General features: G+C 48.5%; 1 protein-coding gene across 1 annotated transcript in view; it reads right to left on the reverse strand.

The window, feature by feature from the left end:
* Positions 1–11,728, reverse strand: part of LOC103809147 (exonuclease mut-7 homolog) — a gene marked incomplete at its 3' end in the record, with an annotated part of 44,591 nt that extends 32,863 nt beyond the window's left edge. Inside the window, exons 1-3 of the mRNA XM_009081961.1 lie at positions 11,707–11,728; positions 9,970–10,082; positions 7,537–7,575 (exon numbers count right to left, since the gene is read on the reverse strand). Coding sequence (XP_009080209.1) covers positions 7,537–7,575; positions 9,970–10,082; positions 11,707–11,728 — 174 coding nt within the window. The remainder of the gene's footprint in view (positions 1–7,536; positions 7,576–9,969; positions 10,083–11,706) is intronic.
* Positions 11,729–13,956: the final 2,228 nt, after the last annotated feature.

The following is a 13,956-nucleotide window of genomic DNA, read 5'->3' on the forward strand; positions in this document are numbered from 1 at the left end:
AGCCTCCCTGGAGCCCCTTCAGCTCCTGGCAGATTGCTCTGAGGTCTCCATACAATCAGAATCCTAGAACCATCAAGGCTGGAGGAGACCTCTAAGATAATCAAGTCCAACCATTAACCTGTCACCTCTATAACCCCATCCCAAGAGCAGAGCAGAGCTGCAGAACTGAATCACAGAACCACACAATGTCCTTAGCTGGAAAGGACCCACAAGGATCACCAACTCCTGGAACTGGGGATGCTGTTCCTGAGAGTCACAGATGAGCCTGTTCTCTGCGTCAGCCCCACCAGTCAGTCCTTTCACTTTGCAGTGACTGGTGTTATTTCAGCCATCAATAAATATCCGACGCCAAGGACAAACTGAACTGAAAAATGGAAGGAAATCTATACTTTACCTCCTACTCTTATTGTCCAGTTTGTCCATGCCTTAATATTCCCTTAGGAACAATACACGTCTACATCAGCTTGTGGCAATGTGTTCAACCCAGTGACCTCCAACAAGAATAGTGAATCCACAGAAAATGGCACAGGGCAAAAGCAGAGGAATTGCCAGAACACTATCACTCCCATCGAGCTCCTGGTCAGTCCCCAGACAGGGACAGAACACAGGGAGAGGAATGGAAGGAACAATGGGCGCAGCAAGTGGGCACTGGGGGAAGAAAGGCTGCCAGTTCTCAACTGGTACAAAGCACTTCCCCCAATCCTCACTGCCCAAGACAGACAGTACACCCTAAACCTGTCCCTGCTCCAGGTCTAAATATTATGCATTCTGCAAAAGGAAACTGGAAAAGGAAAAAAAAAATTTCTTTTTTTTTTTCAGTCAGCAGCTGTTAGGGAGCTGCTTAGAGCTGTGGAAAGAGCAATGCAATTCCTTTGTAGATGGTTGAACAGCAGACTCCAGGCAAAACCAGACCAGGAGCAGCTCCTGCATATTCATACACACCCCCAGACTGGAGCTACTGGGCTGCAGTGGCTCAGCACCTCAGCACCAGCATCCTGTGCAGCAACACCAGTGGGACCAGGAAGATGTATTTCAGCTGGTGATCCTTCCCTGAGACTTTTAAGGCCAGAAGGAACAGAAACAATCACCCACTGGTTCTAATTTCCTGCTCAAAAAGAACCCAGCAGTGCTAGCAGGGACTCCACAAGTCAGCTGGTTAAACTAGTTTGGGTTTCCACCTTCCAGGAAAACAGCCAGTCTGGATTTGATGTCTGAGTGATGAAATCCATCCCAGCCCTGAATAAACACTTCACTCAAACACAGAGGGAAGAATAATTGAACATGCAGCCTTCTACCCAGAGAAATGTCATCTATTCATCACCTCCTGAGCATCATTCCCATTTTCATTGCTCCATTCCCTATGGATACTCAGCTGCTCACGCTGTGGGGTTGTTGGTGCACTCAAACCAATCTTGAGTCAATTGAAGAGGTTCCCTAAACTCAGAGGTCCCAGAGAAAGCCACTGGCTGTGGGGATTGCAAAGTGGCCTTTCTGATCCCCCATCCTCATTCAGACTCCCCAGAGCAGGAGGCCTGGCCAGGTGTGCTGGCCACAAAAACCTTCACAAAATAATTGCATTCTACCCTTTAAATTCCCCTTAAAAACTCCCTCCTTGAGCATAACAGCTATTACATTTTATTCTAGAGGCAGTTACATTCTGAGGTCAAAATGGTCCTGTACAGACAGAAAAAATCTTGGCCTCGGCCATTGCCATTTAGAAATTAATTGGTTCAGTAAGTAGGATTACATCAAGATAATTTACACCTATTAAGGACCAGGAATTGCCAAAGGTTTTCCCATGTATTGCACAGAAAGGAGAGCACTGAAATCTTCTATTGGAGCAGAGTTCTGGATATTATCTGTAAGCAGCATAACAGCCCTCAAATTGCAGTGGAACTGGAATTATACATTCCCTAGGAATTATTAGCATCTCAGCCCCGGTCACCCAGGGAAGGAGCTGGCACAGGGCTGGGTTTTCATGGTCAGAAATGTTAGAATAAATAAGTTATCTCACTGTCGCAGCTGGAGGAGGAGAGAGATTAGCTCAGGCTCTCCCTGTGCTCAACACAGGGAACAGCTGGTTCAGGGTTCATCTACAGGACCAGAGTGGACTGAAGAGCTGCAAAACAGGGGCCTGAAGGAGAAAAACAAGGGCCACTTTGCTGGGAGCTGCATCCCTATATCCCTGTGCCCTTCTTGCAAACCACACCTGCCAAAGTGAAGGACAGTGGTTCAACCAGTACAGAATATAGCACGTTAATGGTTGGACTTGATGTCACCTGAGAGGTCTCCTCCAACCCTGATGATGGCACGTTAATGGTTGGACTTGATGTCATCTTAGAGGTCTCCTCCAACCTGATGATTCTGTGATTCTATGAATCAGAGAATCATGGAATCCTTAGGGATGGAAAAGACCTTTAAGATCATCGAGTCCAACCATAAACCAGCACCATCACCATGCTCACCACTAACCATGGGTTCCCAAATGCCACAGCCACATGTTGCTTGAACACTTCCAGGAATGGTGGCTCTACCACTTCTCTGGGCAGCATGTTCCCAAATGCCACATCCACATGTTGCTTGAACACTTCCAGGGATGGTGGCTCTACCACTTCTCTGGGCAGCTGTGCCAATACTTCACAACCTTTTCCATTAAAAAAATGTCCTAAAATCCAATCTAAACTCACAACTTTTTCCATGAAAAAAAATGTCCTAAAATCCAATCTAAACCTCCCCCGGCACAACTTGAGGCTGCTCCCTCTCATCCTGAGCAAGAGGGCTGGCTGGTAGGTCCCTGCTCCTGAGGACAAGTGACATCTTTCCAAACCCCAGAGCTTTTCTGAGAATCATTTTGGAAGTGCTTAAGATTTCTATGTTTGAGAAGCAAAGGGACAGTTTTCCTGTGCACAGGTACAGAATGGTTTGGGATTTAGCAGCAAAAGGCCCTTTGGCTCAAGGTCAGTAAAAGTGAAAGTCTCATTTCGACCCCTCCCCTGTCCCTGACACCTCACAGTGATTATACACTGACAGTCCCAAGTAAACTAACAGTGTTTAACCTGCCCCACACTGATCCCAATCATTGCCCCAAACAAGAGCTGCTGTGCACTGTCACCCTCTTGTGCTCCATGAAGAAGAAGTTTCAAAGCAGGAAGGCCAAATGAACACACACAGACTCCTTGGAATAACTTCTTGGTACAGCTTGGATAACATTTCAAACTGATTTGGCAGTGATTGACCAAGCTGAGTCTAGAAAGACCCAATCACAAGATGCCCCTGGCACAGCAGTGAGCACACAGCACACAGAGCAGTGCAGCAAAGCACCAGGCCCTCCTGCTCCCAACTCCCTTGTCATCCTGGGAGGATTTCAGGTCACCAAACCACAGGTGTCTGGTGCTATTTGAGATGTCCTGGGGCTCTAGCTGCCACCTGAGACAGCAGTGCTCCCTGTTAGAGGCCCTGGTATGGTGCCAACCTCATGCAAGGATCTGACACACGATCTGACACCTAAGCACCAGCAGAGGTGACAACTCCCATCAGCATCACTTCCCTGCTGTGCTCCTCATTGATACTGTGGTTCTGTGTGTGCTCACTTTTTGAAAGCTTGGCAGATGATGGAAAAATGCCTTCTGTGCTTTTCAGTCTTAATGTGATTTTGTCCAGCAGAACTTCCAGGGGAACACCAGCATTCCATATCCCCTCCTGTCACTGGCAGGACAGCCCTGAACACCTCTGAGCAGAGTCACAGACAGGCTGCTCTCTGCTTGCTCTGCCCAGTTCTACCCTCTTTAAGCAGCTGATGAAGCCGTGAAAAACATGAAGCAGAAGGGCATGGAGAAAGCAGACAGGAGCCTCATGCCCTGCCTCTTTTTTCCTGGCTATCTCCCATCAATATCCTACACACCTTCCCCTCTGCTTGTGAAGACAGGCACTCCTCTGTGCTTCCAGCAGCCCAGGATCAGTTAGGCAAGGTAATGAACAGCAATGCAGCTGGCACCGGGCACGGAGAGTCTTTCCCTCCCTCTGCCCTCCAGGCATCTCTGCTTGGAGAGGATGCGGCAGCTCCTCCTGGCTAACCAGGTTTGCAGCAGGCACTGGGCATGAGGGCAGATTCCTTAAGGTATGAAGAGGTTCTGACCCCTCTCCTTTCCCTCCTGCCTCCCATGCCAACCCTGCCTGGACCTCTGCCTGGACACCAGTTCAGCCACCAGACCCCGGGAGGGAGAAGGGGCAAAACCAGTTTGCTAGAGGGCTGCAAACAGGTTCTGTTGGCCCCACAATTAACTGCCGAGTTTCTGCCTTTTGTAGGAGCAGTCGGGATCACACCTTGCATTCATCCCACAGGGCAGGAACAGGAAAAATCTGTACTTGCACTGCTCAGGGGGAACAAAAGGAAATCCCAGCCCTGAGATGTCTGTGCCTGCCATGGTGAGTGTGCCATGGGCACAGCTCTGGGCAAAGAGATGGCTCTCACCAGGGCTCCTGATTCCTGTATAATTCCTGATATCTGTAATCCCTGATATCTATATAGTTACCAGGGCTCCTCATATCTATGTAATTTATGTCTTTTGCCACAGCTGCAGCACAGAATTAAACAAAAACACACTCAATCCCATCAAGACTTTCAAGCTCTTTGAACCTCAACCAGAAAAAAGTACCTAAAAATTATCCAATAATTCTGACAGTTTGTGGAGTCTTTTGGGAGTTTTGATTCCCATTCCTCTAGGTGACCAGAGGGATCCCCATCCTTTGCCTTCTGTCCTTAATGGTGCCTGGCCAGGCAGAGCTTGGGAGACCCAAACTGTCTGTGAGCCTCAACTAAACCCAGGGGTGGGACACACAGCACAGACAACAACCTCTGCTCAGCTCCACAAGGAGCCTAAGGAATTTTTTGGATCTAAACATATCAGGTCACAGGTAAAGCTGTGACCTCTTGTGAAGCTGTTGCCCAGAGAAGCTGTGGCTGCTCCATCCCTGGGAGTGTTCCAGGCCAGGTTGGATGGGGCTTGGAGCAGCCTGGGCTGGTGGGAGGTGTCCCTGCCCATGGCAGGGGGTGGAACTGGATGAGCTTTAATGTCCTTTCCAACCCAGCCAATTCAAAACAGTCTGTGATCCTATGACTCTATGAAACCCTGAGTAGAATGCTGAGCCTCTCCCTCTTGTAAAGCCAAATCTTTCAAAAGCACTAAAGTCATGGACAACCTCAGTTCTTTCCCTGAAAACTAAACCTTGCTCAGAGATCTCTCCTTGGCTACCCCTTCCCCTGCAGCAGCAGTAGTGAGCCTGCACAGGTGATTATTTCAGTTCCCCCAGTTGCACAGGTACAGATTCCCATTGCTTTCAAGTGATGCCAGAGACAAGGATCTCTGATAGCACTGAGTCACTGATAACAGGCAAGTTTCAGCACCACTCGACTGCTAATTACAGAGTTGTGAAAAACAGAGCAGTTGGCAACAGGCAGGAAATGGAGTTTGGAATCCTTTGGGAAAGCAAAGACTCTGTCACAGTGCATGGTGCAGCTCTGTGTGGGTCTCCAGGGAGCTGGCTTAGAAGGCACCACACATGCACTTCCCAGAGAGTATCCTGAGCCTCCACAAGGGACTGACACATCTGCAATTGTGTCTGTGTCAACTGAGGTTTTTCCCACTCTCCACCTTCTGTTGATGGTGGGTGCAGTGAAGAGGTTTCTGTTACCTCTTCTTCGCACACACCAAAGCATATCCAGAAGTCAGAATCACAGAACCATGGAATATTCAGAGTTGGAAGAGACCCGCAAGGATCATCAGTCCAACCCCTGCACAGACACCCCAACAATGCACCCTGTGCCTGAGAGCATTGGCCAAACACTCCTGGAGCTCTGTCAGCCTTGGGGCTGATACCTCTGCCCTGGGGAGCTGTTCAGTGCCCAAACACCTCTGGGGGAGGAACCTTTTCCTCATATCCACCCTAACCCTGCCCTGACAGAGCTCCAGCTGTTCCCAGTGCTGTCACTGCTCACAGAGAACAGAGCCCCTGCACTGCCCCTCAGGAGGAAGCTGCAGACACCAATGAGGTCTTCCCAAATTGTCTGCTACAGTTTCATGGCTGATCCCACCCCAGGTGTGGATCCAGCAAGGCACCAGTGCTTGTGCAAACCCACAGTGCCTGTGCTGGCCGTTAAGCTTGTGAAAAGCAAAGGGAACCTGGAAAACTTCTTTCACTGGATAAGACCACTGAGATAAGAGACAAGTAACCCTTCCTCTCCTCACAGCCTGGGCTCTCATGTGGGTAGGATAAACTACACACAGAAGTCAAATATTCACCCCTAAAAACACTCAGGAGGTCTAACAGCTGCCACGAAGCTCTGCTGGGCATTTAACAATGACCTCTGTCTTATAAAACACATTCTCACGCCTTTTGAGTTGTTCTTTTTGCTTGGAACATGAAAGAGAGAAGAAATATGTGATGTTTAATATCCAGTCACTTTGCTTGAGTGTCCAAACAGTGCCTGAGGTCCCAAGACTCTGGGATCACCAGCCCCCAGGTTGGCCTGTTACCACTCAGAGCCCACACTGACCGTTCAGATGGATCTTCAGGAATCTTTCATGGCTGCAGAATCCATACTGGGAGGAGTTCCAGAACAGGAGCAAACCCTCACCATGAGGCTGCAATTCCATAGAGATAGCATAGACACATAAATATCCACTAATAATGGCTTGTCACTGTGGAATTTCTTTCTGTTTTATTGTCACATTTGTGTTGATTGTAGGATGAGGCCTGAACTGCCTGAACTCTCCTGCTCACACACCAAGACAAACCCATACTGCTCCCTTTACCCTGTGCTATTAAAATTACTTGTGGGTTACTTATTACTACCTAATATTTATTTATTACTACGTATTACTTATTTATTATTTAGAATAAATATATTTAATATACTATACTAGGATAATCCTACCATTACTAGGAAATTACTATCCTACAGCACAGAACATAGAGGTCACAGCATCAGTCACCTAATAAACCTGTTTGAAAATGATCAGAGTGGAATATGCACAGTGAATCTAACCTTTATCCCAATTTCTTCACACACTTTGTTAGCTGCTGAAAACTCTCTGTTCTCCTTGCCTCGTCATTAATCAGAAAAACACTTCTAGTGTTCGCTTACAAACAAGTGCAGGGAAGTAAAAGAATGTATTTGATACTTTTACCTGAATCAGTGAATCACAGTGTCCTGAGCTGGAAGGGACCCAGGAGGATCATCAGTCCAACTCCTGTCCCAGCACAGGACACCCCAACAATCCTCCCTGTGCCTGAGAGCATTGGCCAAACACTCTAGTTTGGCTCCAGTCAAACCAGATCATTCTTAAAGACATAACAGGAATCAAAACATAATTTTTCTCCCTTCCCTGCATGTACAACTTTGCTGTCTGTTTCCAAAGGGATGAGAAAGTGCAGAACTGTAATAGCAGCACAATATCCACGGCTGGATATTCTGAACATAAAATAATCTCCAAGCAAATAACCCTGAGCAAATGGGAAAGGGAAATCCTTACTCACCTGCACGTGATCTGCCCAGTTCTCCTCAGTCATGGTTTTCTGCAAAGACAAAATGACTCCTGAGCCATCTCAGAAAAGGGAGGATGTCCTACACAGCAAGCTGGAAATTAACACCATCATTTAGCACACACTGTCTTCACCTGTACCCAAGGAATGCACTCTGGAGCACCTGGGAGCACTCTGGAGCTCAGCTCCTCTCGTGTCTCCAGCCAGAATGAACAAATGCAGAGAACTGTTACATGGCAGCACACAGGACACAGAAATTCCCATGCACTATGTCCCCAGCCTGTTGAGCTTTTCAGGCAGCCCATGGAGAGCCATGCCATGGGCTCCAGGGGAGGGAGGGAGCTCAGGGATCATCTGCAAGGCTCAGCCTTCAGGACATAAAAACAAAAACTTTTCTCCACAGCCAAGTCATGAAAAATCCTCTGGAATCAGGAGGTCTGGGAAAGGAAACTGATAAGTGAATAGTCCCATTCCAATGTAGCTCAGAGCCAAACTTGGGGAGAAGCTCAGGATGGGACCTGCTCTTCCCTGTGCCAAGAACACAGCCTGCATGAGACAGACCATGAGCCTCACCCCAGCCCTGGCAGAGGGAACAGGGATTGCCAGTGCCACTTCGATAGAAAGGTCCAAGAGCAAACAGGGAGTAAAAGCCTCAGAGGAAACAGCTCAGAGATATACAAGCATGTAATTTAAATACTAGTGAGATAAAGGAGCCATTTAACCAGAACTCAGACACAGCTGAGAATGGTAAACAGAGAGCACCAAAGAGCTCTCAGAAGAAGGGACTGTGGCCAGGAACAGCTGCCAAATGTACCTTAATGGAAGTAACTGGCCAGCTTGGACACTTTAAATCAAGCAAATACTCCAAAACAAAGGAAGTGGAAGGGCAGAGAGAGCAGAACACCAGATCACGAATCCATTCCACTCTGCTAAACAAATACACCTGGAGAAATGCTCTCTGGCTGTGGCTGACCATACCATGATGTCATCCAGCATTAAAGCTGTGAGGTGCAGGAGGCTGCAGTGCTGCATCCTCCCCAGCTTTTCTGGCAGTGCATCTGGCAGGCAGTGAAGACAGATCAGAGCCTTCACTGATGGATCTTGGGAGCAGAACTGGCTGTGCCAGAACAGTGTCATTAGATCACCAACCACACAACCCCATCCTCATGTTCAAAGTACCGGGGGTGGGAGTCAGAAACCCCCATGGATCTGCCTGCTGCAGTCAGAGCAGCAAAGGAATCCTCTTCCAGCACAGCACAGGCATTTCAGGAGGAGGTGGCTCATTTCCCAGTGGCTCTCTGGAGAATGGATCAATAGTCCTGTAAGAACATCTGAAAAACCTACTGGGCTGTTCAAAAAGCCTCTTGTACCTACAAGAAGAAAATCTTTTCTGAACTGCAGATGAAACTCTGCTCCATCTTTGGCTAATGCAGCATGAGAATTCAAAATGCAAGGAATGGAAACACTTCACTGTGATGTTCTGTCTCTTGTGGTCCTTGTCCTTCACAGCCCAATGGATACACCTGGACACAAGTGCAAGCTGTTTTTTCCAGAAGAGGCAGAACCAAATCTGACTTTCAGCTGGTAGGACCTGTCCCCAGGGTAATGCTGAATGTCATACCATCAGGAGAAGCCCCAAACCTGCCCTGTTAAGGAGATAAATGTGTTCCCAGTGCAGTGTGCTCAGGAGCATCCAAAGGGCAGTGACTTGGCTCAGTGCACTCCTGAGTGGGGAGGAGAAAGCACAGTCAAGTCATTCTGCAGACAAGCAATCTCCAAGCTGCCTCCTAGGAACCTGCCCCTCAGAAAGAATTAAAGGCATTTGCTTATTCCTCCTAGTCCTCAGTGTCAGGACAAGTACCAGTGGATTTGGAAAGAGAATTTGGAGGCTGAACCAGAAGTAAAGTTTGTTCAGAGTGGTTCAGGAGCTGAAAGAATGACTGTTTTGCTCAGCAGTAACAAGGCTGGGAGCACAAAACAGCTCCTGTGGCAGGTTTGGGCTGTACCTACCACAGCCAGGCCACAAGCAAAGTGCCTACAAAGAACCCAGAAATGAGGAATGTCTCAAACCCAGTGTTCTTTAAAAAAGAAACCCAACCAAAAAACCCACACAAATGCCAAAAAATTCTCTATCCAGTGTGCTACTGCTCCTTTGGGATGGCTGAGAGAAGCTGAAGGCTGGAGAGCACACCCTGACCTCCCCACCGTGTCTCAGAGCACTGCTGAGGGAGCTGAGCACCAGCCCTGAGCCACCAGGACACACAGACTACTCCCTCAAATAGGTCCAATGGCAGATCCAAGGCCTTTCCATACTGCAATAATCACAACAAAAGTTTGCTCGTATACATTTCAATCATCTCAACTATGTTACTCAGAGTGCAAATGGAAGGAAAATCCTTGTTCAGCCCCAGAGAATCCAGCACATACCTCCACAAATCTCTTGTAGAAGAGGTATTTCAGGGTTCTCAAATTCCGCAGATTGATGACATTAGGGCAGAGAGCTGGAAGAAGGAAAAAGACATTTAAGAACACAGAATTTCCTGGAAGTTTCACTGCCTAGACATGACACTTTTCCTTCCCCAGTGGCAGGCTGGGTATGTGGCGGGCAGGATGCCCTCCCACAGAACAATGAGGGACAGACACACATTGTCAGTTTATCTCAGCTACAAACTGTTATTTACACTTTCAACCGTGATTAGCAATGCTAATCCTTAGCTCTGATATCTCTGGTTCCACCACCCCTGAGCGATAAGATGGTTCAATATGCTCCACAGTCAATGACTTCACACCTTTAATTAGGCACATCCCCACACACGGCAGCACCTCAGTCTCCAGAGGCTGCATTCTGTGGGGGATAATTGGAACGTGTTGCTGTTAATTCATTGACGCAGTTGTGAACAACTTACTCAGGATGTAAACTTGTGGCTAAGAGTCAAACAGATCCATGAAGAGACTCCCAATCCATGTAGGGAGGGTGGGGACTATTGTTGTGCTGAGCTAGCAAGCCACAGGTGTTGCTCTTATTTTGATTCCTGACATCTTCATTAGATATGGCTCATTACAGCTGCAAAACCCAAGATCTTCACATAGCTCCTTGTTTGGAAATCCAGCAAGGAGAGATAAGGCAGGAGATAAAATACATGAACTGGGATTAGCATAGGTATCTGTCAGTTCCTGCTGGATGCTGGGAAGAATGTACAGGGAAAGGCTTAACCAAAGCCTTACTTGGGGTTTCAGTGGCTAACAGCATCTCACTGGGAGTCACAAGGAGCAGGACCAGCAGTCAGGAAGGGTCACAGAGAAGAGGAAAGGGAAAATTCCCTGCAGCCTCCCTTGAATCAGCATCCACAGATTCCTTAGCCCTCTTCATGCCCCACATAGGACATGCTGAAGACGAAAATCAGAAGAATGAAGAAGGATCTTTGGGTTCCAGACCCTGGGATCAGAGGGGTGTGGATTGATGTCCCACTGCTTACAGCAGGTCCTCAGAGTCCCCTGAAGCATCACTTCAGAATCTCAAACAGAAACGGTTAAAGCTGTTATTTTTTAGTTAGTTTGACCTCAAAGGAGATGAGGAACTTAGGGTTTAGAGGTTACAGCACTGACAGGCTAATGGTTGGATGTGATGATCTCAGAGGTCTCCTCCAACCTGGATGATTCTATGGTTCTGTGAAATGATTGGAATTATCCAGCTGGATAGTGTCCCAATAAATACAGATATTATCCCAATAGCTGGAGGAAAAATCATCAGCTCACGAAAGCAGCATTCTCTAGAGAAGGTAAGATCAATGTAAAAATCAATAACATCACCACCTAACTTAAAGATCTCAAAACACTTCCAAAAAGCCATGGCAAGGGTGCTCCAGGACACCCAAAAGATCCACTTAACGTTTTGTTCTTTGAGCTTCTAGAGGAAATATCCCAAGCACAGGCCCTGGCAGAACTGTCAAGGTCAAACACTGAATCAAATGAACATGACCAAATCAATGCCTTGTTGGTCAGAGCAAAAGGCAATGTCCTAAGCTTTCCAGAACAGGGGCCATCCTTCCAGTCAGTGTCTGTCCAATGGGGTTTTGGGGCTGTGCCTGGGTTGTGGAGTATTAGAGGAATACAAATGGTTTTATACTACGAGAGCACCTCTTTGGGCATGTGTTATCTCCTCACCTGTCAGCTGCAGCACAGCCATGTTCATCTGAGTGCCAGTTCACATCTGGGCCTGACTCGGAGCCCAAACCCCCAGTCTGCTCTCAGCCCTTGGCAGAGTTAATGGCCATGAGCAACCCAGAGGAAGTAAGGATGAAATGTCTGTCACCAGGGTGTGAAACCTGCAAGCCACACTATGTCAGTAATGCAACATGGGTAAGATGTGTCTGCTGGGGACATGGTGCAATGGATTTTTAGGTGTGGTGTGTGGCCACCACTCCCAGGAGATACCAAAGCCTCCTGAGCTGGAATGTGGACCCAATCCACTCTTTCAATGGCCCACAGAGCTTCCATTCACAACGAGACTCCTTCCCCCTGTCCTGGCAGAACAGCAGGTCCCACACAAAGAATCTTTGTTTAGGGACAAACTAAAGGACCCTTTTAACATAAAATCAGAGTACCTGACACACTAAAGGCTTTTCCCTGGTATTGTAAGGACTGTCAGGGACTCCAAGGAGCAGGAAGCTCTGCATTAGGCTCCAAGTGTATTAAGAGATTAATCCCTAAGTGTGAGTTAGTGGAGCATAGAGCTGCAGTCAAGAAAACCTCTTTTTATTGTAGCCTCACAGATGCATTAGTGCCTCTCATGAACTGCTCTGTGCCACTGCAGCTCAGGGCCAGTGGTCCTCAGGAAGGAGGGTGGTGCTTAGGGTGCTCAGGCACTGGGATATTGCCCAGGGAGGTGGTGCAGTCACCATCTCTGGAGGTGTTTAAGAGGTGTCTGGATCTGGTGCTGGAGGATCTGGTTTAGGGTTTAGGGGTTACAGCAGTGACAGGTTAATGGCTGGACTTGATAAACTTAGAGGTCTCCTCCAGTCTTGATGGTTCTATGATTCTGTGACACAGCAGAAGCCCCAGACTCCCCCGAAGCCCTTGAGCTGGTTGTGCTGCCTGGAGGGAGGACAGAGAGCACAGCACAAGTGGTTGCATCTACACCAAAGGAAAACATGCCCTGGTGTAGCATTTAGACACTGTTTGGAGATGATGAATTAATGCTCAGAACTGCAAGAGTAGTGGCAGCTTTTCCACAAAAAAGCTTGGAGCTCCTGGACATATCCTACTGCTTTCTCTTCAGCAGGCAAAGATGCAGCTGAGGGGTGAGAGCCTCAGAAGTACCCTGGTATGTTCCATCCCCTCCTCCTTGAGCCACTGCAGCCTTGGGAATGGGGGCTCCTGCCTGCTGATGGCACAACCTGGAGATTCTCCTCAGGCACAGAGTATGCAGAGATGTGCTTGGTGTGAGAACCCACTCAGGTGGGTCCTCACAGCTGGTATTCAACACCTAAGCTGAAACACTCTGCAGGAAAACCATTAGGGAAATCAGGAAAAAACCCTTGTACAGCAAAAATGGACAAGAAAGGAATAACATTCTGCCCTGTTTCAACGAGGGAAAGGTAAAACCAGTTTAAATCTCCTCCTTGCAAAAGCATTTCTGTCGAATTACACGAGTCCGAGAATCACAGGATGATCAAGGTTGGAGGAGACCTCTGAGATCATCAAGTCCAACTGTTAACCTGTCACTGCTGGAACCCCTAAACCCTAAACCAGATCCTCCAGCACCAGATCCAGACACCTCTTAAACACCTCCAGAGATGGTGACTGCACCACCTCCCTGGGCAATATCCCAGTGCCTGAACACCCTGACAGGGAAAACATTTCTCCTAACATCCAATCTGACTCTGTCCTGTCCCAGCTCAAGGCCATTCCCTCTATCCTCTCCCTCAGCCATGGCAGGACAGACATCCCCCACCTCTCTCCAGCCCTGTCAGGGAGTTGCAGAGAGCCATGAGGTCACCCCTGAGCCTCTTCTCCAGGCTGACCAACCCCAAGTCCCTCAGCCCCCCCCGTACAACACATGTTCTGCTCCCCTGTCCCGCAGGGAGTGCCCCGGGCAGGGGGTGTGCCCGGGGGTCCCGGCCGTGCCAGCTGTGCACACCTGGGCAGATGTGCGTTGGAGCGCGGTCCTTGCCTGCCCTCTGCTGCCCCGGCAAACCGCTCCGGGCCCTGCCAGAACCCTGCAGACTGCGGGGAAACTGCTCACAGCCTCAAAGCCTTTCAGCTCATCCCTGAGCCTCCTCCAGGCTGAGCGAGCTGGGGGTGTTCAGCCTGCAGAAGAGGAGGCTCAGATAAGAGAGTGACCTTATCACTCTCTACAGCTCCCTGACAGAGGCTGGAGCCAGGCCGGGGCAGGCTCTGCCTCCAAGGAACAGT

Source organism: Acanthisitta chloris, unplaced genomic scaffold (assembly GCF_000695815.1).
Source record: "Acanthisitta chloris isolate BGI_N310 unplaced genomic scaffold, ASM69581v1 scaffold7169, whole genome shotgun sequence".
NCBI lineage: Eukaryota > Metazoa > Chordata > Aves > Passeriformes > Acanthisittidae > Acanthisitta > Acanthisitta chloris.